General features: G+C 44.3%; 1 protein-coding gene across 3 annotated transcripts in view; it reads left to right on the forward strand.

Annotated features, from left to right (window-relative positions):
* The window catches only part of LOC146808740 (cell adhesion molecule CEACAM6-like), a 335,917-nt gene extending 321,095 nt beyond the window's left edge, over window positions 1–14,822 (forward strand). For all 3 annotated transcript variants that reach the window (XM_085615555.1, XM_085615557.1, XM_085615556.1), the window contains 2 exons: window positions 9,201–9,229; window positions 12,125–14,822. In XM_085615555.1, the coding sequence (XP_085471681.1) occupies window positions 9,201–9,229; window positions 12,125–12,232 (137 nt within the window). In that variant the 3' untranslated portion in view covers window positions 12,233–14,822. The remainder of the gene's footprint in view (window positions 1–9,200; window positions 9,230–12,124) is intronic.
* Window positions 14,823–24,571: the final 9,749 nt, after the last annotated feature.

Below are 24,571 nucleotides of genomic sequence, written 5' to 3' on the forward strand. Positions count from 1 at the left end.
GACAAAATTGAGTTTGGCATCACTGGTCTGCCATCTCTGTAGACCCAAACATGGTCTGTTTCTCTTGGAGCACAACCTGCTTTAACCCAATCCTGTTTTTCCTCTTCTCCTGCCTCATCTTGTAACTGTTTCACTTCATCCCATGTTTCTAGGACATTAGTAAACATCACAGAAAGAAAAGACATTTCCTCCATCCTGTCCCTGTTAATAGATTGATTCGTCTTTGCGCAATACTGCGCCACATCGTTAGCATATCTGTTGCCAACAGTGATAAAATCTTCTCCTGAAACATGTGCTGCACATTTTACAACTGCTAACTCCTTAGGCAGCTGTATCGCCTCAAGCAATTTCCCAATCAGCTCAGCATTCTTTATCGGAGTTCCACCCGATGTCAAGAAACCTCTCTGTAGCCACAATTGGCCAAAATCATGCACCACTCCAAACCCATACTGACTATCAGTCAACACAGTTGTTCTCAAATCTTTCCCAATCTCACAAGCTCTTGTCAATGCCACCAATTCAGCAACTTGTGCAGATTTCACTCCTTTCAACGGTGATGCTTCCATAACTTCTGAAACCTTGCACACTGCATATGCTGCACATAGCACACCATTATCATTTCTCAGGCATGATCCATCCACAAACAGCACATGATCATTCTCAGGCAAAGGAACATCTTTGATGTCTGGTCTTGGTTTCGTACAGTATTCCAGCACATCCAAACAATCATGATCATCTTCCATTCTTATACCCACATTCTCAATGTCTGGCAAAAGTGTCGCTGGATTCACATTTGTACATCTTTCAAGAGTCACATTCGATGCTCCCAGAATCACTTTCTCATATTTAGTCAGCCTACTATTTGACATATGCTGAGTTCTGCTTCTCGTCAAAAGAATTGCCACATTGTGAGGTACGAATACCCTTACAGGATATCCCATTATGATCCCCTCACTTTGCTCCAGGCTTCTGCATGTTGCAGCCACAGATTTTAGACAACCTGGTAACCCCACAGCTACAGGGTCAAGTGTCGATGAGAAATATGCAATAGGCCTTCTCAATTGCCCATGTTTTTGGATTAACACTGAAAGTGCACATCCATTTCTCTCACTGCAGTACAGTTCAAACTCTTTTTCATAATCTGGCATACCCAGAGCTGGAGCTTCACACATTTTTGTTTTAAGCTCTTCAAATGCTGCCAATTGTTCTGCATCTAGATCCAATGGATCTGTCATGTCACATTTTGTCAATTTAATCAATGGCTTTGCTATCAGGGAAAAATTAATTATCCACTGACGACAATATCCCACCATACCCAGGAACATTCTCACTTCTCTCTGAGTTTTTGGAGCTTTCATTTCTCTGATTATTTTAATCCTGTCAGTAGTCACTTTTCTCAGACCTTTCTCAATATTATGTCCAAGATAATGCACCTCTTTTTTACAAAACTGCAATTTGGCTGGGGATACCTTTAACCCTCCGTCTGCCAGATGATTCAGTAAAGCTATGGTATCCACTTCACAAGCTTCACGTGTCTTTGATGCCACAAGCAGGTCATCAATGTATTGTACTAGCACTGAGCTTTCAGGCATGATCAGACTTTCCAACGATCTTTTCAATAACTGATTGAATATCGAAGGACTCTCCGTATACCCCTGTGGGATACGACACCATGCTAAGATACGCTGGCCAAACCTAAATGCAAAAATCGGCTGGCTATCATGATGCAATGGAATCGAAAAGAATGCATGACATAAATCAATCACTGTGTACCACTCAGCATCATGTGGAATTTGATACAGAATCACTGATGGATTTGGCACGATGGGACAACATGCCACCACAATCTGATTAACCTTTCTCAGGTCCTGTACTATCCTGAACTTGCCATTAGGCTTTTTCAGTCCCATTATCGGTGAATTACACGGACTACTCAATAGTTCTCTCAGGACTCCTTGCTGAATCATTTTCTCAATTATAGGAGTTATCCCTTCAATTATTTCTGGTGTCATTTTGTACTGAGGAATGTTAGGATATGCAATTCCCTCTTTCACTGCAATTTTTACTGGATCTACATTATTCATCAATCCTACATCCTCTCCTGTAAAATCCCAAACTACTCTTTTCACTGTGTCTCTCAGCACTTGAGGTAAATCTTCCGGATTGAACACTGGAAATGTACCAATTAACTCACTTTCCCTAGTTTCTAGAGTCATTCGATAGAAAGCATCATCATCTGGTGTCTCAAAAGCTATTCCATCTGGTGTACAGAAAATCGTGCAATTCATCTTACACAATAGGTCCCTACCTAACAGGTTCACTGGACTCGTGTCACAGACTATAAATCTGTGCATGTCTGAAAATTTCCCTATCTGTACTTTCACTGGTTCAGTAAGACGTGTTCTGATTTGTGTATTGGCTACACCAACTACTTGGATTGCTTCATCCGAGAGAGGAAGATTTTTAACATCTGTTGACCTGACAGTTGATCTCGTCGCACCTGTGTCTACTAAAAAAGTAACACCCTCTTCATTTATTTTCCCATCCACAAATGGTCCTGCCTGGTCTTTTTCTAGAGTTGCACCAAGTATGCACTCTTCTTCCTCTCCTCGGCACCGTCAGTAATCACCTTCAGACTCACTCCCTTCACTCTTTAACAAGTACTGCTGTACCTTGTTAGTACGTCTTTGTTTGTTTACCTGCTCATCATTGAAGAATCCCGAATCCTGACTGTACTTTTGTACCCCTCTATTCTGCGGTAAAGGTGGTTTTGGCTCTTGACTCTGCTGCTGTTTCACAACTTTCTGCTGTTGTTGTTGTTGCTGCTGATTATTCCCTTCATTCTGCACCTGTTGATTTAAGGATTTACCCTCATTTAATGGTGGATTAGGACATTCAGACCTCCAGTGTCCCAGTTGGCCACAATTGTGACATGGGAACTTCTTCTTCGCTTCCTCAAGACTTCCTCTTCCCTTTCCTGTAAATCTCGGTCTATTCCCTGTATTATTTCCTGGATTATTTGCCTGTTCCACCAACTGTGCTTCCTGTCTCTCTGCAACTTTCACCTGTGCCCACATTGCTTTTTCCTTCAGCTTTCTTTGCTTTGCTTCAATTTCATCACTGAAATATTTTGCATGTCTCAAAATCTCATCCACTTTCTTACTCTGCCAATCCACTGTGTTTTCACGAATTCTCTCACCTATTTCAGGTCTAAGACCATATACAAATCTGTACACAAAATGGCTCAGATCTTTGTCACCCAGGTGCTCATCACCACTGAATTGTTTAAAAGCCAGTATCAGCCGTTCGTAAAAAGCATGAACTGATTCCTTTGGTTCCTGTTGTGTTCGATCTATCTTAACCCAGTCTGTCTCTTTTGGGGGAACTTTACTCTTCAGGTATACCATCACCTGATCATACTTCCTCATTACTTCTGGATCTGGTGCCCCTGTTCTCGGATCTCTTGGATATTCCTCACTAGGCCAACTCACAACTATTTTACACTCAGTCCACAAGTCTCCTGGAACAATTATGTCAAACAAACTATTCAGGTCAACCCACAGCACTTTTGACAATTTCACAAACCTGTCTACCTGCCTATACCACTCGACGGGCTTTTCTCTCAATCGAGGGAAATCATTCGTAAATGATAAAATATCCTGTCTGGTCCATGGAACATGTACATATCCTCCTCCAGGTATTTCTCTCATGGGAAACTGTTCCACTGGTTTCTCTTTTTCTCTCACTGGAAATGCTGAATAAGTTGTTCTATCTTCAGATTCCTCTCTCTTTTTATACCACCTATCCTTCCACTTTTCTACATCACCCCATCTACGCAATAATGCCACCATTTCTTTAATTTGTCCTGTTCTACCAGGATTATTCAAATTTTCTATATCTTTTTCTGTGAAATCCATCCTGTACGTTTTCTGCAAAGCCTTTACTTTGTCAATGTCAATTCCCTGCTCATTTGCTATCGCTCTCAGTCTATCATGTGTATTTCTCGCTCTCCATGTAATGCTCTTACACATATATAGTAACTCACCATCATTGTGACTCTTCAAAATTTCTGTCGGGATTGTTCCTGTCACAAGCTCTTCTAATTCTACACGTAATTTACCCACATCAACAATTGGTGGATCTTTGTCTTTTTTCTGAAGAACTTTCATCCACTCGTTTAAGTCTTTTACTGTTATTTCTGTTGTCTGTCTCACTGGAACCCCTTTTCTTTGTGGTTCTAAAATTGGCATTCCTGAACTACTGGAATCACTGACTTCCATTAATTCGCTATCTGTATCATGTCTTGTTTGTCTCAGGTCATTTTTCCCTGTTCTTTTACCTGAATCTCCTGAAGGACCAGCTGTATTACCTGGAAAATATGGAATTACCAGCCCATTTTCACCTGCTTTTTGTCCGTCAATCATAGGAATTATCGGACCTATAGTGACTGGTACTGTCACAGCTTCCATGTTCATCGTTAACTCTCTAATCTTTTCAGTCAGTTCTGTTGTCGTTTTTGCTAATTGTCTGGCATTTCTGGCATTTTCCTCTCTTAAAGAATCACTATTTCTTGACTCAGGTGTCAATTTTCCCTCAACTGTATCTCTTATTGGAGAAACAACTGGTGTACTGTCTTCTGATTCTGATCTATATGGAGGTGGTCTCTTATACATCATGTCTTTTAAAACTTCATCTTCATACTCTCCATACCTCCTCCTTTCTGTCTCAGAAACTCTTTCTTCTGCAGGAGCCGAAGCTTCAACTGTTCTCATTGGGTATAATCCCTCTGTCATACAAGCTTCCCGCCATCTTTTCATTCTTTCCTGATGTGACTCACTATCATGTCTCCTCCCAAACATGTACCTGTAATACCCTCTAGACCTTTGCTTTTCTCTGTCATGAACTTCTTCTTCCCATTCCACTAAAGCCTCGAACTGTGTAGGTCTCGGCTTCGGGTCTAAGCACAACATCTTTTCCCGTAAATTTCTTAACACAGCCATATTAAATGAACCATGTTCCGGGAATGCTAGAACACCATCTTCTTTAGTATACTTTACCCAATTCTGTAACCATACACAGGTATGTAATCCATATTTTGCAACCATGAAGGATGCAGGTGTTTTCGGTGGAGGCAGCAACTCACCCTCTCTTGTCTTAACCTCTTTATCCTTACTAAACCATTTCTTAACCTTTCCAAAGAACGTCTTTTTCTTTTTCTCCTCTTGATAATACATTTTAGCTAATTCTTATTAAACGTTCTACTTTAAAGATTTGCAAACTTAATTCTTGTTAACGCACCAGTCCTGGGACGTCTACGTCACTAAGCAGCTCTACCAATCCTTGCGCGACTCACACTAACGCACCAATCCTAGCGCAAACCCTCTCTGAGTCACTATCCAATCAGTGCGCGAACCTCCTGACGTCAGCAGCCGCTGCAGTTTCTGTCTCCTGTCTCTGTCACTCGTCTACCCCTCCTTTACAAAAACTCTCAGTAGACTTCGTGTGTCAAAATTTTACAAAATCTGTTAGTCACTACATTTAAACATTTCCATTGTCTGCTTCGCTAACCACAGAATAGTAAAAGAGTCTATTTCTCAAGAGTCAACAATTTTACATACATCTCATAACTGTTTCCTCTAGGACGTATCCAAAAGAGTCTTACAATCAATAAATGTATATGCATTCACGCACAATCATACGATAGGAAAAATAGTACATACACACAGAATCCTGTTTCTTGAGAACAGCGCACAATCTGCCTCTGCACAGAATTATAACTCACAATAACCAAGCAGCTTACCTCTGCCCAGTTCTGCAAACAAGCTCAGAGAATACCTATTACTCCTCCCGCAATAAGCTTTAACGGCAATCCTTACGGATCCCTGGGACTTAAGACCAGAGTTTCACAGAAAACCTTCACTATGATACACACTCCTTATATACCAGAAATGTCTAATAGCAACATACAATGTCACTGATTCCGAACCCAGACAATGAATGAACGCGCAACTTCTATTGTCACACGTAATTCCTTACAATTCCGTCTTTCCCGAGAGCAGCATATACACCTTTCTCTGCTCTACTACGGAACTGCTTCCAGCTTCCAAGTTCCAGAAGCACTACATTTAACTCAACATTACGACTCCAACATTTAGTATTAGTACATATACCAAAACATCAAAATAAATCAATAATCAATAAGCTATTTTACAAGCAACCTTATCTTATCTTATCAGATCAAGACAACCATCTAAAACCATCCTCTGCTACCAGAGAATCTGATGCAGATCAGGATGATAAAATTATATTCACTACCACAGATAGAGTAATCTTTACAGTTACACGCTCATACATTCATCATACACTAGGGCCCATTTCACTTACATATGCTCCGATACTCTACCAGCAGCAAACCTGTGGGAAGAAAACTCCTAAACACCCTGCATCTGCATCTAAGCGATAGGACCAGTTTTAGTGGCTGTCCAACATAATATAAACAATCTATAATCAATAATAATTCAATAAACGACAAGGAAAGAAACAACCAACACCATGTTCAAAAGTTATATTGCTTTATCTAAAATTAGTCAGAATGAAATCAGAATAAATCATTTCTCATAGTTACCTATTCTAACTAGTGTCAGAACGGGTCAGGACCAGTCTCTTGAAAAGTCTTTTCAGGATAAAGTCCTCAGCATCGGTCATCTGCAACGCAAGTTCACGCAGCAAGGCGACGAAAGAAAGAGTGGGGAGAGCCCTCCCTAAGCTAACATTTTATACCATGAAATACAATGAAAACCCACATGCAAAAATTGTATCACCAAGTAAAACAAGAAGGATGGGATGTATCTTGACTACATCCTAAAATCTCCGCTCAAGAAAAGTCATAATTATAAAATCCTCGGAGAAAGAATCAATTTTCGCAACAGTTCATATTCGTTTCCTCCGACAAACCAGCTTTTGCACAGAGTTCTCTGAGACCCATTGTCTCCCAAGGACGAGCATTTCTTTTGGAGATCCTCCAAACTCGCTGATGTCCTCCCGGAAATTTCCTTATAAGGACTGCCGACAGTTTCTCTGTTAGCTGAACACCAGCAGGGGTCTCTCTTGATACACCAAAATTTCTACGCCTGAACCACAGCTCAGCCAGGCTTCAAATTATTCTCGGTTATTTTCATAAAGGCCTCCATAGGCCACAATAGACCATCTTTAATTAAAGAGACAAAATAAAGATTACTACATCATAATGATTAGACAGTGTTAACCCCACTAATACCCTTATGTGTATGCATTTATCTAGGTTTGCGACATACAGAGCATTAATTCAGACAGCGTTTTGTGCTCAAAATAAATAGCACACAGCAACGTTTAAACATGGAAAACTTGCACGTTATGGTGAATACAAATACAGCACATACATGCTAACCCATGTGTAACCTTCTCTTGTGTTAAAACAAACAAGTTGGTTAATTCAACTCACTTGCACAAGACAAATAATTAGTTATTAATTATTAATTATTATTATGACGCATAGACATGCCAGAGCTTCAAAAGCCCCAGAATTTTCTAACAGAAAACTCTGCTCCAGCACTACGTAGGTCCACATCAAATAGTAGCCCAGATACCGTGGGTTTGGGATAGCCGCCAACAAACTCTGAGCCTAAGTATGCAGCACATGGGACTCTAGACTGGACCTGAGAGGAGGATCCTGCACAGCTCCTCCTCTGACTCCGGTTGTCACCACCGGTCTAGGAGGTGGAGTGATCTGACAGCGGCATCTTCCTTCTCCACCCAAACGCTGAAGACCCTCCGCCCCTATAGATGACGGTGTTTGCACAGTGCAGCTAGGACCATCCTAGACATTGAGACACAAGAGATTTACCAAGCCACATATACCGAGGGGCCCCAAGTTCTAGTCAGCTTTCAGTCATAGTGTAACGTGTAGGGGACCCGAGCTGGCCGCAGCATGCACGTACGTAGGCTCTGTGCGACAACGCGACCTCTTTATGAACCTGGTGCCGTATAGAGATAAGTTGAGCGCTTGTTTTTTTTGTGTTTGAGTGATGAGTGTCTAAAGTTCAGAACTCAGCATTTCTCCTTCTTAATACAATAAGTTTAGGCAGACCACCTCTGGGACATAGATACAATCTCTGCTCGCTGCTTCTGACTTGATCTTTTTAAAGTCAGGCATTAATTTGGAGGAGTTCTGAGTTATCTAAGCTTTAGACCAGGCTTCTCCAATGACTAGCTTATGAGCTACTGGTAGCTCTCCAGCCACCTATACGCAGCTCTCTGGTGTGCAGACAATATTTTGCTTGGTAAAATTAATACATGTTTTCCAAACTTGAAAGCATGTATTGGAGACAAAAATGTGTGTATTTTCAGAACTCATAAACTGATCTTTGGAGAAAAATGACTGAATTTATAACATATATTTAAAGCTTATATTCGAGACAAATCATGCAGCTTTGTGCATACATTACTAATATCATTACCTTAGTGCCAGGGGCATTACATCTATGGCCGTAATGTATTAGCCCCTGAGGCATTTTGCATCGACAAAGCCTTTTTTCATTATTGCTATCAACCCTGCCTAATGAACTGGGGTGATCGCTGTCGGCAATCTCACACATGGTGGGAGCTAATAGAGCGGACAGATGCGGTCACTAGTACAACACTGGTACAATTAGTGGCTCTGGATTATTTTCATTGAACTTAAGTAGCTCATATTATAGATAAGGTTGGAGATCCCTGCTTTAGACACCTCGAATGCAGCTCCTGGCTTGAGTGTTGTCCTGGCTTTGGTGGCAGAGACTGGAAGAGGTTTGGCACAAGGGGAGGGCTGATGGATTTAAACCAATATCGCAGCCTACAAGTTGAGTCCCAGGATGGGTCCTTGTGTTTGAGTGAAAGAAACTGCTATAAGATACCATTTTTCGCCCAGATTTTGTTTTTGGACAAGTATGACTTCAGAGTTCTGCAGAATTATGTCCCAGTCCCTCCTCTACTTTCTGCATTCTCGTTTGCCGCTTTTACATTTCAAATATTTTCATCATATCTTTACTCTCGGTAGTGATCCGAGTTTAGGTCTGAATTGTCACATCCTGTAAATGTTTCTCACAAACAGTATATGAGAATACTTATATTCTATGTCCAAGTAACTATTTATGTTGGTAAATTCTTGTTCATCTTTTTTTCAGAAGGCTCAGCCAGTCCAAAGGCCAATGGGGTAAGACAGATTTGTGAACTGTTGCATGGTTCTGTCACCTTAGATCTAGCAAAACCTTCCCCCACCACTTTATACTCAGTCTAACTCAGATGTTCACTCTATCACTCTCACCCTTTCACACTCACTCTTACACTGATTCAATGGCATCTGCGCTACTCATTCCCCTGCTCACGCCGTGCTTGTCTCTTGTGGTCAGTGATAAAGCGCTTTGCACTGGGTAAATCTTGGTGCAAACCTGGGTATAGACTGAGCTCTCCGATGAATCTTTATCCGAGCGACGCTACTCCTCAGTCAGTGCAGTGCAATAACGTGAAGCACATGAGGCTCCACATGAAGGACAGAGAGTATTAGATTTACAAACTATGAAGGATTATTAAAAGATTAGCAAAGTTGCAAATTCAAATCATCAAATTAGCTGGAATTCAATAGCTAGTACATAAATGCATTAGTCATCATATTTCAAAGCAATGTAAAATCTTAAATACAAAGACAGGTATAAAGTTGTCTCAAATAAAGCAGAAAAAAAACTCTTTTGCACCCGAAGGACAAGGAATTGGGGAGAAGTCAGAATGAAGGTGTCAGCACGGAAGCCTTTGAAAGACAGGTACAACTTCTTAGAATGAAAGGGCAGCATAGGAAATAGGAAAGAGAATGAATTCCCTCCAAGAGACAAGTAAAGCTTCTTCTGGCAAGGACCAAAGGCATCTGATCTTGTGCCTACACTGCAGGAGTTTATTTTCAATAAGATTATTATTGAGATTTTTGCATAAAAAAGAAAATAAAACAGAAACACACAAAGCTAAACAATTAGTCATACAAAAACATAAAACATGCACAAAGTCTGTGAATTCTACAATCTACGTTGCCTTCCGCTTCCCTCTGTTTCCTTTATAGTCTGCCATTCCCCTCTGTTCTAGTAAGCAGTTTTTTGTACAATTTTGCTTCTCCTACACATGGCTCCCAGGAGGGGATCTAATGTGGTTTTATGAATAGAACGATGTAGCGTTGTTATCAGTTACACAAGCACGAGCCCGATGCCGGCTTTGTAAATGTCCTTCGGACTCCAGTTATCTGCAACATAACGAGATGCATTTGTCTCAGAACGCTGTTCATTAACATATACTATAATGAGTGCGTTAAATAAACATTTATGTGGAAAAGAAGAAACAGATTATATATTCTTCGAAGTTGCCGGTGCAGCTTTTCCCCTGGAATGTAAACAGTCAGTCAGTCAAATAGTCTTTATTCGGTTTATGCAACCAGAAAAAGTTGTATACAAATACATGAAATAAAATCAAAACAGGAATACAAAAGGTTTTACATATTTAACACTAGCTATGTGCTAGCCATATGAAACAATCTAAACATCATTATAGACATTCAAATGGGCAAGGATAATCCTAGCAGCATAGGATTGTAGAGCTCAATCAATTGTGCAGGATGTAAATTCATGTAAATTGTGTTAAAACTACATAAAGTAGTAAATCGGGGCCAAATAAAGCAGCCCATCTATGCAGAACAAATCACATTAAAAATGATTAAACATTGAAGATAATGTGCTAATGTGCCTTCCTACAAAATGTGCATGTCGCCAAAAACTATGCCTCTTACGTCTGAGCGATGTTATGCAAGCTTCATAACATAAACTATATATGATATATTATAAGAAATCATCTCCCTGCTAGATTCCTTCACCGCACTGCAGTAGAAATGAATTCATAGGTCATTAGACATATATATTCTGTTTCGAGGAGCTGGATGTAATGCATTTTCTAATATTGAAACCCCTTAATAATGGAATTATGAATTATTTCTGTGGTTCCGAGTATAACTGACAGAAAAAAAGAAAAAGAAGCATATTCTGAGGTGACAATAGAAACACATTCGACGGCCGCGGTAACTCAGCACTGCCGGCACCTCTGTCAGCTCCAGGATTAGTATGTTTTGTATAAACCAGTGCAGTGTGCTCACATGGATTCACACTATGCCGCCCAGATAGTGTAGATAATATATGAATACAAAACCTTGCACATATACATGCATGATCAGGCAATCCAGGGCACCACAAAGGTATAGTGATTATGATCTGACCATGTCCAAGATCTAAGCTTTTTCAAACATTTGTATCTAACACTTGTTGTTACATGAGTCACTGAACCAAGGTCTGTTGTTATAAATCAACGAGCCAGAATCTGTTCACACGCAGGTTAGACGACGGTATGCACAGCCGACACGTGTTTCGTCGTTTAGATGACTTTTTCAAGGCTCATAATTCTTCCAAGATTAAAGAGGTCTGCGTCCTAGACCTTTTCCAATCGGTAAATCAGACCATGTAAACAATCCTTTCCTTGGAGCCCCAAGGGCAGAAAGGGCTGAAGAACAGTCACCTGTAAATGTCCAGGTGTGTGCGGCCCGCAACTGGAATTTGTCCTGAGTTACCCCCAGTTAGGGTGGGAACTGATAGAAGAGGCAAAGACTTCAGGCGGCCTCAAGTTTAGCGGCTTTCTAAGTAACAGCAATCGTTCAAGTTAGAGTCACATGGACAATCATGGGTCAAGGAGGGAGTCGCAATATACTTTGCTGGGATAGGAAACCAATAGATGAGCATTGCTGAACCTAAATCTAATAAGATGAAACCTTTTCAAATGACAGAAAGGAAACAAAGAAACTACATGGGAAGAAAAAATATGGCAGCCTAACAGTCATCGTAAAAAGCAGTCTATGTTAACCACAGTCTGATAAACATGGATAAGGCACAGTACATACATTTGTGTGTTGCATCTTAATATCCTTATGTATTCAAATCATTTGATTATGAAAACTCTATCATCAGTGTGTAAGAGGTGAATGAAGTGGAAGTGGTGAATTCACACGTGTCCTCTCTTCTCTCTATAGAATGCACCGGAGATTCAGTACAGTTCGGTCAGTTTTGTGCCCAAGCAAGGAACTGCAGCAAAGCCGGTATCCCCCGAAAACACTGTCTATTCTGAAGTCAGGCGGTGATGAGGCCGCAGGGGACGCTCCAACAATGTCTTGTGACCAATCACATTGATCTGCTCTATCAAGATGTCTGCTTTATGATCACAGCCGGCTGATGGGATCCAAGAAGCGGACTCTGAGGGACAGGACACTTTCATGAGTACTTTTTTTCACTCAGGCCTTCAGTGGAAGTCTCTCTTCTTGATTTCTATTTGCTTTCTTGTAATGTATGCACCCCGTTTCACTGTACCATGTGCCTTGAGCAGTGCACGCCTTCATTGCTGCACTCACTATAGGAAGACAGCTGTGAAGCCGAAGACAAAGAGGTGGAGCCAGTAGTGGGGCCCCACACCTCATTCCCCCACAGGACTTGGTAACTTCAGCCTCGCAAAGACCATGACCACCACGGATAATCATCTTTACACCTCCCAGGACCTTGAATAGTGAAAATATGAGCCCAGCGTACACTCGAAAAAGAACCTTCATTATGAATCCAGAACCCTCATTATATATTCAGAACCCTCATGAAATATTCAGAACCCACATTATGTACTCATGGGTGAACCATGGTGGTCCATGTTTATAATTGGTCGCGTTTGAATGGGTGCCATTAACCGTCTGTGGCCACGTGCTCTACCGGGGTACAATCAGTGCGTACACTATACTGGTAATTCTTTCTACTCCCTTACACTGTTGTGTTTGGCTTCAGAAGTCTCCTTGGCCTTTGAAGTGCTATCAACCCCTTATTTGATCATTATTTTAAGTATGTCTCCGGGTAATTTCTATTTTTGATTGGATGTCATTTCCTTATATATGAGAATCAACATATGAAACCAATTGTGCTGCAATGCAAGGTCTGATCATGACACAATTATAAAAATCCTGCACCTGGAGTGGAAAGGAGATAAGACAAAGAGATGGAACATGTGGGGGTACGTTGGGGGACATGGAAATGGGTTTTAGTGCCTCTGCACCCGTCAGTGTGAACATGAAGGAAACTATTGGACTCTAGAAATCCAGGGTAAGTGAAGTTGGATGTGACATTCACATAACATTTATAAATTAGGAGATTACATCCTGGCGCCCACGCCGGTCAGTGTGGCGCCCTCGCTTTGATTGTGTGGAAGGGTAACTTCTTTCCATATTGTCAATCCTAACGCATACAACCATCATTTCTAGAGCTAAAGGAGGCAAAAAAGTGCAACCCAAGTATTACTGGTTTATGACAGGAATGGGACTGTAGCTCAGCGTCTCAGAGTGTGCGCGTAGCCTTGTTGCGCTGCAGCTGCGCAGGATGCTGTACGCTGCAGTTCCCTAGAAGCAACGTTAGCTTACCGCTACCCAAGAGGGGGGCTAGACTAGAGGGAGGTCGAGAGATCCAACACGGCTGTAATAGTGCTTCCTGTTAATTCTGCAAAATGTATCAAATATTCATAGGAAAATCTTGGTGCCATCAGGTCTCGCACTGCTGCTGAATGGTCACAAAATCGTGAAACCAAACATGAAGAGGTTGCAGTGGTTCCGCTTGAGGGAATTGTAGTGCACAAAAGTGACAATGCCATTGAGTGTAAGGAAGTGGAAAGCCCTTGCAAGGATTATGGGAGGCTGGAGGGGGTGTATGACTACCACAGGGCAGTCATTTATCTTGAACCTGCTGCCTGTCGCTGTATATTGAATTGTCTCACAACTGGTCCTGTGTAATTCAGACACGGAAGTGTGTTACCCATGACTTCTTGTGTAGAGCTGTTGGAAGAGTCTAGGGTGCTTATTTACAAGCCCCTTACACCACTGACGTGTCACTTTTTATATGGGAAAAAGTAACACGCTGGTGGCACAGGGGGATTGTAAATAAGCCCCTAGGTGTATACTGCTGTCTAGACCATTAACTCTTTGTGGCTCAGCTGTGTAGTCTGCTGCACTTGAACTGACCATGAGCTCCTGCATTTTTCAAACCATTTTTAAAGATTCATTTACTGGGTTCTAGATTAAGAATCAGAACCAATCTAAGTCCTTCCTTAGTGCAGTCATTTAACAACAGTGAGAACTTCTTGATATTGAGCATTGTGCATGTGAGAAGGAGGTAATGGGGTGTCCTCATCAGGAGGGCACTGTTCACACTCCCCCAAGGTCAGGCTTTCTTCCCTTCCTCGTGCCACTCTTTAACAATGTGCAGAAGACCTGCGTAGAACCAAGAAGATAGAGAACTGGGAATAAATGATAACTACACTGTAGAGAGAATTTCTAATTTATGAGATGAGGCAGCTGGGAGCTGGAGGTGACATTGTTCAGACCTGGGAGCGAGCCGTGACATAGATCAGACCGGGAGCGAGCCGTGACATAGATCAGACCGGGAGTGAGCGGTGACATAGATCAGACCTGGGAGCGAGCGGTGACATGGGGGGGGTGGGGGGGGGGTCGACCTCGAATCTGGGAAACTGGGTTCGAGTCTCGGCAATGAAGCTGAACATCCTGTGATTCTGGGAAAATCACTTAATCTCCCCGTGCCTAACAAAAATGAATGTGTCCTCATGTAATGCAACTGGTGCTAGTTAAAGTGCTCTGATACCCGATTCGGGTCAAGTTCGCGCTATAGAAAAACTCTGTAAAAAATAAATATATATACATCAGACATGGGAGCAAGCGATGGTATAGATTAGACCTGGGAGAGAGCGGTGCCATAGATCAGACCTGGGAAGAGCAGTGATATAGAACAGATCTGGGAGCGAGCGTGGTGATATAGATCAGACGTGGGAGCGAGCTGTGACATAGATCAGACCTTGGAGCGAGTGGTGACATAGATCAGACCTTGGAGCGAGTGGTGACATAGATCAGACCTGGAGCGAGCGGTGACATAGATCAGACCTGGGAGTGAGCAGTGACATAGATCAGACCTGGGAGCGAGCGGTGATATAGATCAGATCTGGGAGTGAGAGATGACATATATCAGATCTGGAAGCAAACGGTGACATAGATCAGACCTTGGAGCGAGGAGTTACATAGATCAGACCTGGGTGCGAGCGGTGACATAGATCAGACCTTGGAGCGAGCGGTGACATAGATCAGACCTGGGAGCGAGCGGTGATATAGATCAGATCTGGGAGTGAGAGATGACATATATCAGATCTGGAAGCAAACGGTGACATAGATCAGACCTTGGAGCGAGGAGTTACATAGATCAGACCTGGGAAGAGCAGTGATATAGAACAGATCTGGGAGCGAGCGTGGTGATATAGATCAGACCTGGGAGTGAGCAGTGACCTAGATCAGACCTGGGAGTGAGCGGTGATATAGATCAGATCTGGGAGTGAGAGATGACATATATCAGATCTGGGAGCAAGCGGTGACATAGATCAGACCTGGGTGCGAGCGGTGACATAGATCAGACCTGGGTGCAAGCGGTGACATAGATCAGACCTTGGAGCGAGCGGTGATATAGATCAGATCTGGGAGTGAGAGATGACATATATCAGATCTGGAAGCAAACGGTGACATAGATCAGACCTGGGTGCGAGCGGTGACATAGATCAGACCTGGGTGCAAGCGGTGACATAGATCAGACCTTGGAGCGAGCGGTGATATAGATCAGATCTGGGAGTGAGAGATGACATATATCAGATCTGGAAGCAAACGGTGACATAGATCAGACCTGGGAGCGAGGAGTTACATAGATCAGACCTGGGAGCAAGCGGTGATATAGATCAGACCTGGGTGGGAGCGGTGACATAGATCAGACCTGGGAGCTAGCCGTGATATAGATTTGGGAGTGAGCAATGACTCGATGGGCAGCTGGGAGTGAGCTGGAACCTGGACGGGAGTGAGGTATGAGGTACATACATAGCTCGGAGTGAGATAGGATTGGATGGAAGTGAGGTATGGTGTATATACATAGTAGTGAGTGAGCTTTGATGTAGATGAAACCTGACTATGATGTGTATACAGCTGGAGCGAGCTGTGACGTAGACGGTAGCAGGTTTTGTTCTTTGATGTACATGAGGGCTAGCCAATGGTGATGTTGGAGACACTTGGAGCAGCCTGTGAGAAGGAGTGAGGCCAGCGTAAACACAATAGTAATAAAATGACCCTCTCTGATTCTCTAATATCGCAGATTCTGTGGGTTTCAGCCTTTACTCACCTGAGCTCTCCTGGAGGGGTAGAGAACCAGGAGTCACATAGTGTCAGTGTGAGCTCGAAGCCACCCTACTGCGGTTGGTGTAGAGAGCCAGACGTTAACCCTTCATACGTCACACAATGGAAGTGAAACAAGAAGACTCTGCTCTCCACAAAGGCCTCATGTCAGACAGGGCGATGGCCTCTCAGCTGTGCCACTCTTAGAACCTCAAAGAGCCCGTGAAGGCCCGACACCAGAGAGCAGACTTGACTCAGCCTGTTTCCTTCTCCAAAGATTGGTTAATGATCTGTGGGAGACGTGTATGACCTTCGCTCCCCCATGACTTTTTTAATTGATTAATTTTAGGTCCATTAATGAGATAAACCTCAGCAGCCGCTGTGACCTGTGGAAGCCTCAGAGTGACGGTGTCCATGGGCCTGCCCTAGCCTGAGGCTGGCAGGGCTTTTATCACATTGCGGCACCTCCCTTGCTCTGGGGTACAGGTGGACCTCACCTATGGGTGGGGGTGCGACCTTCACCTGTGGAGGCCTCAGAGTGACAGAGACCACCGGGCCTGCCCCGTCCTAGAGCCAGCTAAGCTCTCTTCGCCCTGTGGCACCTCCCTGGCTCTGGAGTACAGGTGGACCTCAACTGTGGGTGGGGTGCTGTCTTCGGCCCACCCCTGCCATGTCAGTGTTATGGGAAGTGCATGCAACACTTTAGTGTGCTCCTCACTGCTTGGGAAGTATTGAAACTCCACCCAGTGCCTCGCCTTATCCTCTGTCAAGCCCCCAGGTTCCAGTCTCTTCCCAGGGCCCTGCCTGTTATATCTGGATATAGCACCAGGAAGCTGAACGCTCGTCTCAAGATGCTGTCTGTTCACAGCCGTCTTCTGATGCTCTAATGTTTTGCATTTCATGTAATTTTGTGTAGTTCTTCTGAACTTTTATGTTATTACGCTGATACAGATTGAACATTTTTCACATGTTTTTCCTAGACACCGTGGGCCAGATTTACGAAGATGTGACTCAGCGCAACGCTGTAAAGATAACTTGCAGTGCTGCGTCACATGGAGAGGGCAGGAATGCACCATATCTAATAAGATATGGCTAATCCTGCTCTCTCCCTGCACTGGTGCACTGTGTGCTCCCTAGCACCAACACAGGCACCCTTGCACCATGATGTAAGGATGCCTTCATTACAAGCAGGATTGTTGCACAAAAACAATCCTCTGAGGCTTTTTTCTCTTTCTATGAGTGCTACAGAATGCAGCCCATGTAGAAAGAGGAAAAAACGAGGAGAAATAGAGATATTTCTCCTCCTTGCGGCTCCCCTAGGATGGCGTACCTATTTGATGCATTCCCAGGTTTACTACTGGTACTAAACTTGGGAATGTGCCAAAATCCATGGGTGGATACAAGGGAGCCCCTATGCTCTGCCCATGGAAGGCCTTCCTAGGACTGCATCAGCGACTCAAGCAATCCATCAATCAGTCAGTATTTATAGAGCGGGGCTACTCACCCGTAAGGGTGTCCTGGCGCTAAGTCTCGCTGGGCTCAGTCAAAAAGTGACTTGCGCTGTGTTCTGTTACTCCAGATTTACTCTGCTATGCAGAGCCATGCAAGGCAGCTATGTGTGACATAGTAAATCTCACTTCAGGGTTGTGTCGCCCTTATGTCATATTGGGTAACGCAAGGGCAATGCAGTCCTTTCGTAAATCTGATCTCCTGAATCTAAAGATGTAAAGCACCCACTTCCCCTTCCAGTTGTGAGATGTAACCCTTCTCCCATGTGGGAGGTGCATGTGCCCTCTTCTTCCTGTCAGTGAAGTGTACCTCTCCTCATCCACCAGTGAGTTACAACCCTCTTCGTTTAGTGAGGTGGATCTCCCTGGATGCCGAGCCCAGCAGCTCCTGCCTTAAAACCTCACCCAGCCCTCCATCCTTTACCAGTCATGTGTGTCAGCCCTTGGTTGCGTCCCACTTCCTGCCCAGCATTGACCTAATTGTTCTAAGAAGTCTGTCCTCACTCTTGTGGTGGTTTCACCCACGGGTTTTCTGTTGAGTAACCACCCCTACTTCCTGCTGTTACCACTCCCGCTTCCTGCTGTTCCAGGACAGTCTTTCCCAAGAAAAGATGTGCACAACATGTGCTCTCGTGGGTGCCTCCTCTTCCCTTCCTGACACCGTCGGATCTAAAAAATATCGAACAGTGTGATGATTTAATCCAGAAATCGTCATTTCTAGTTACTTTGACACCTTTACGGACGTCTTTGAAACACCTAACCCGGTGTCCAGCCTGGTCATGGTGCGCATGTTTCTAAGTCATTCCACTGTCAACAGCTTGTGCACTTAACTCGGAAGTGCACTTAACTCTGAAGTTCTCCATATTAGTGCAGGAGCTGCAGAAACCACAGCTCAGAAGCAGAGGGGGCATCACTGCTTCCAACCTGAGCTGTCTGCAGTTCAGGTGATACCTTTGGGGGATTTCTGAGTGCACCTGCTGTTAGACTCAGAGGGGGCAGACCCACATTAACACGAAACAGCGGGGATGAGAGTCAGGCCTGGCTCTCAGAGCAAGAGCCGAGCCATCAACATATTGTCATGTCAACTGAGAAAAAAAAAAGTCATGTACAAATCTGATAACTACTTTTCAGAATTCAGAAAAATCACCTCTGGTTCACTTCAGGACCCTCACGTGACATCAGTCCGTTAAGTGATATTTACTAGAAGGGATAGTTTTTAAACTTAGAACCACCCTTGAAAACAACCCCTTGCTAGTAGTCAATCAATCAATCAGTCAGTATTTGTATAGCGCTACTAATCACCAATGAGGTTATCCAGGCACTAGGTTGCAGGGCTCAGTTGAAATGTCAGGTCTTGAGTCTCTTCCTGAAATCCGCCAGTGAAGGTGATGTCTGGAGCTGGAGGGAATGGCCGTTACAGGACTTTGCGGCGAGGTAGGAGAAGGATTGGTAGGTGGAGTAGTGACCCAAGAGACAACTTGGCTGTTACGTGTGCACTATGTATGACTTATATTATTATTATAGAAGCAGCAAAGTTACAGTACATTAAACCATCTCTAAGAGAGGGTTTTACACATCACACGCCCTTAAGTACATTAGTTCTAAGTGCTTTCAGATGTGATAGTGAAGGAAAGGAAGACTCTGTGAAGTAAGGTCATTAACTAGGATCACACGTTTTGGTCAAGCAGTGATGTCACGATTTCAACCCAGTTTTATTGGTCACACATTATGCAGTTCTGCAACGAGATGGATAGCTTCTCCTGGCGTAAGAGAGGCAGATTTCAGGGGCTCCTTAAAACCTCAGTAGAGGCCCTTCCTTGTATTAAAAACACACAGTGGCCTCGGACCCCAGAGTTAAATGTCCTCACCGAGGCACAGGTGAGGTGCAGGGCTCGGCGACAGGCTCACTTCCACTTGTATGTTCTGCATTTAAACTCCAGACGGATGGAGCAGAGAAGCCCCTTCCATGCCCGATGTGTGCAGTTATCTTTTCTGCAGTGTCTGTGGTGCCAGCCTGACTCTGTTTGGGGAGCCAGCCCCCACAGGCCAAGAGGTGGGACAGAGAAGGCTCACTCACCTGTGCACAGACAGTGTAGTGTCTTAAAAACAAGCCCACACCTGTGCTCTCTCCCAGCCCACCCTTTCAAGATATAATCCTAGGCCTCAAGAATAAAACAGTACACAGGTGAGGGCGCCACCAACAGTTAGAAGTAAAGCAGGTCCAAGGAAGAGAACAGATTTAGGTGTAAAACCACACCTCACACATGTGGCTTTCCTTCCCCCAGGTGTCACTTCCTGTGGTTTAGCTTCTAGATCTGCGGCCGGTGGTGCATCGGCTTCAGCACAGCGGTACGCCTCTTCTTTCCAGTTTCACACCACTAAGACTCATTTCTGAATTTGATTCTCATCTTAACATGATATACATGTAATAAAATGTTCTTGGCGGAACCCTATGACATTTATTACATGTTAAAAGAATGAATGTCAACTTCATTACTGATCCGAAGAGACAGCTAGACATGTCTGCTGCACGTCTCATGAGATCTGCTGGACATGTCAGCTGCACGTCTCATGACATTTGCTGGACATGTCTGCTACATGTCGCATGACATCTGCTGCACATTTCTGCTGCACATCTCATGAAATCTGGACATGTCTGTTACACATCTCATGACCTTTGCTGGACATGTCAGCTGCACATCTAATGACCTCTTCTGGACACATCTGCTGCACATCTCATGAGATCTGCTGGACATGTCTGCTGCACATCTCATGAGATCTGCTGGACATGTGTGCGGCACATCTCATCACCTCTGCTGGACCTGTCAGCTGCATGTCTCATGACATCTGCTGGACATGTCAGCTTCAAGTCTCATCACCTCTGCTGGACCTGTCAGCTGCACGTCTCATGACATCTGCTGGACATGTCAGCTGCACGTCTCATCACCTCTGCTGGACCTGTCAGCTGCACATCTCATGACATCTGCTGGACATGTCAGCTGCATGTCTCATGACATCAGCAGGACACATCTGCTGCACATCTCATGAGATCTGCGCCTCAGATCTGATCAGCTTCAGTGTACAGGAAGCAGCTCTCCCAGGCGTTAACTTCAAGCAGCATAGGCTGGCGATCCCAGATCCTAGGTGATCATGGGTTTTAAAGGATTTAATCTTTGTAGATGTCACCATTAGCTAGCCCTTACATCCAAGCATCCTCCACTTGCACATCGTAAATATACACATGACCCGCCTTTTCTTTTTGTTTTTCTATACATTTCTGGCATTTATCCATATGGGGTTGCATCAGAATCTACTGAGGACCAGCAGTGCTGTAGCGTGAATACTAAGTGAGACGGACCACACATCATTCAGAGGACGGAGCTCACCACAGGGTGAGATCGCCTGCTTCATGGGGTCTCGTAGAGTTGGACACGGTCTAACAGCTGAAGGGCTGAGGGGAGGCAGTTCCAGAAGTGAGGGTCCCCAGGTAAGGACTGGCGTGAGGACTGTGTGAGGCGGTATTGGAGGTGTTGCGCGTGCTGCATCAAAGGGGTTACCTGAATGGTACTACCTCTGCCTCACCTGGCTGTATGATGTCAGGGAGGAGAGTCTAGGGGTTCAGGTGTTTCATGAAGCATTCTACCTGTGTGCCCCCCACCTGCTGAAGGATGGAGGTCGAGTGTTCCTAAGGCGAGGGTCTTCCAGGTGAAACTACTTCCTTCAGAGGCCAAGACACTTGTGGTAGGGAGTTTTCCTAGTTGAGGTGGATAAAAGTGTCCAAGTTCATGGTAGCCTTTACTCTGTCGATGAGGATCTTACCTGGCTTGGAGTTGTCTGTTTGCCGAGTTCTGCAGAAGAACTGTGTCTCCGAATCACTTGGCACATTTAGTAGTCGCTGATATGGTATGCCTCCATTGATTGTAACTAATGAAACTCTCAGGGCATGGGTGATGCTTGCTTCAGTGCCCCAACCCCACAGTGACCATGGGGCCAGGATTCGAACCTTCCTGTCTACGTCTGGTTTTTACTTCTGGGGGAAGCTAGCAGAGGGTGTCACCGGGGTACCTACGTGCAGACACAGCAAGTGGCCCTCCGCTTTTCGCAAACCGGCTAGTAATCTCTGCACCACGCTTCCTGCATATGTGTCACGCCTGAGAGGTCTATGTACTGCGTGTCTTCTAGAGGTGCGAGTCCACATACATAACCCCTGCACCCATGTTTCCAGTCTGCATAAATGCCATGGTTTCAAAATATATGCACTTTTTCCTGGGATCTCAGGGCCTCTCTAAATCTGCACAAGAGAGATAATCTGTATATTTTGTATATTAAAAGTGTTCATCAGATTTGTCTGAGACCAATAAAAAGTTTTCTTTGTGCCTAATTTTTACAAATCCATTCCTTGTAAGTTACCTGTACTTTAATTTTTAATAAAATTCTTTAATTATTCAATGTGTGTCTTTCTTCAGTGTGTTTACCACAGTGAGCAGGCTAGAGGGGGTATGTGGACAGTGCAGAGGGATGGCAAGGATGAGTGTGAGCGGTGTGACAGGAATGTGGTGGGAGGGTATTAATAATGTGTCGGAGAGCAAGAGAGGATGTGGTGGGGGTCTGTGAGGAATGTGCTGGAAGGGTAATAATGTGGCAGAGAACAAGAGAGGATGTGGTGGAGGACTGTAAGGAATGTGGTGGAAGGGTAATAATGTGGCAGAGAACAAGAGAGGATGTGGTGGGGGTCTGTGAGGAATGTGCTGGAAGGGTAATAATGTGGCAGAGAACAAGAGAGGATGTGGTGGAGGACTGTAAGGAATGAGCTGGAAGGGTAATGTGGCAGAGAACAAGAGAGGATGTGGTGGGGGTCTGTGAGGAATGTGCTGGAAGGGTAATAATGTGGCAGAGAACAAGAGAGGATGTGGTGGAGGACTGTAAGGAATGTGCTGGAGGGGTAATAATGTGGCAGAGAACAAGAGAGGATGTGGTGGGGGTCTGTGAGGAATGTGCTGGAAGGGTAATAATGTGGCAGAGAACAAGAGAGGATGTGGTGGGTCAGTCAGGAATGTGGTGGGAGGGTAGTAATAATGTGGCGGAGAGCAGGGGGGTTGTGGTGAGGGTCTGTGGTGGGAGGGTATTAATAATGTGGCAGAGAGCAAGAGAGGATGTGGTGGGGGTTTGTGAGGAATGTGCTGGAAGGGTAATAATGTGGCAGAGAACAAGTGGATGTGGGGGAGGACTGTAAGGAATGTGGTGGGAGGGTATTAATAATGTGGCAGAGAGCAAGAGAGGATGTGGTGGGTCTGTCAGGAATGTGATGGGAGGGTAGTATTAATGTGGCAAAGAGCAAGAGAGGATGTGGTGGGTCTGTCAGGAATGTGATGGGAGGGTAGTAATAATGTGGCAGAGAGCAAGAGAGGATGTGGTGGGTCTGTCAGGAATGTGATGGGAGGGTAGAATAATGTGGCAGAGAGCAGGGAGGTTGTGGTGAGTGTCTGTGGGGGGAGGGTATTAATAATGTGTCAGGGAGCAAGAGAGGATGTGGTGGAAGTCTGTGAGAAGTGTGGTGTCAGATAGGAGAGACATTGTGAAGGGCTAGAAGGGAGAATGTGGTTGGTCTGGAAGAATGTGGTGTTGATCTAGGAGTGTGACTGAGGTCTAGAGGAGGTCTGTTGGATATCCATGATGATTTACACCATCCTCAAAGCTAACCGCACCAGTGGTCAAACACCGCTCGAATTACTGGTGGACACCATCCTCAAAGTCAACAGTAACAGTGCTCAAACCCTGCTCCAATTACTGCCCGGCACTGTCCTCAAACCTAACAGTCACAGTAGTCAAACACCGCTACAATTACTGTTCGACACCATCCTGGATGCTAACAGTAACAGTTTTCAAACACCTTTCCAATTACTGCTCGACGCCTTCCTCAAAACCAACACTGACAGTGGTTAAACACCCCTCAAACTACTACACGACAACATCCTCAAAGCCAACAGTAACTGTGGTCAAACACGGCTCCAATTACAACTGGACATTGTCCTCAAAGCCAATGGTAACAGTGGTCAAACACTGCTCCAATTACTGCTCAACACCATCCTCAAAACTATTAGTAACAGTTGTCAAACACCTCTTCTATTAATGCTGACATAATCCTCAAAGCTAACAGGAACAGTTGTCAAGCACCTCTCCAATTCCTGCTGGACACTGACTTCAAAGCTACAGTAACAGTGGTCAAACTCCACTCCAATTCCTGCTCAACACCATCCTTAAAGCCAGTGCTTAATTTGTGCCAGTGGTTTCCGGTGCTTGGCACTAGCACTTAATTGCAAATACCAGCTCTAATGGCAGTCTATCAAGATGGAGGCGCTGCCTTTTTTATCTTAAGATGAGCACAACAACCGTGTTAATTAAGTCAATATACATTGAAAATAAATAGACCAACCTCTCACACCATTCTTATAGCTTTGTGTGGCCTGAAATACTCTGAATTGTCACACTTGTAGGAGTGCGAAGGTTAGGTGTTCTGTTAGTACTGCCGCTGAAATGGTATGGGTGATGCAGGCTGCAGTGACCTTCCGAGGAGGGCCCTGGCACTTAATTGTTTACAAATTAAGTACTGTTTAATGCCAACAGTCACAGTGGTCAAACACCACTCCCTTTACTGATCAACACCATTCTCAAAGCCAACAGTAAGAGTGGTCAAACACAACTCCAATTGCCTCTTGACACCATCCTCAAA

This window comes from Triturus cristatus, chromosome 7, assembly GCF_964204655.1.
Source record: "Triturus cristatus chromosome 7, aTriCri1.1, whole genome shotgun sequence".
In the NCBI taxonomy this organism is placed as follows: domain Eukaryota; kingdom Metazoa; phylum Chordata; class Amphibia; order Caudata; family Salamandridae; genus Triturus; species Triturus cristatus.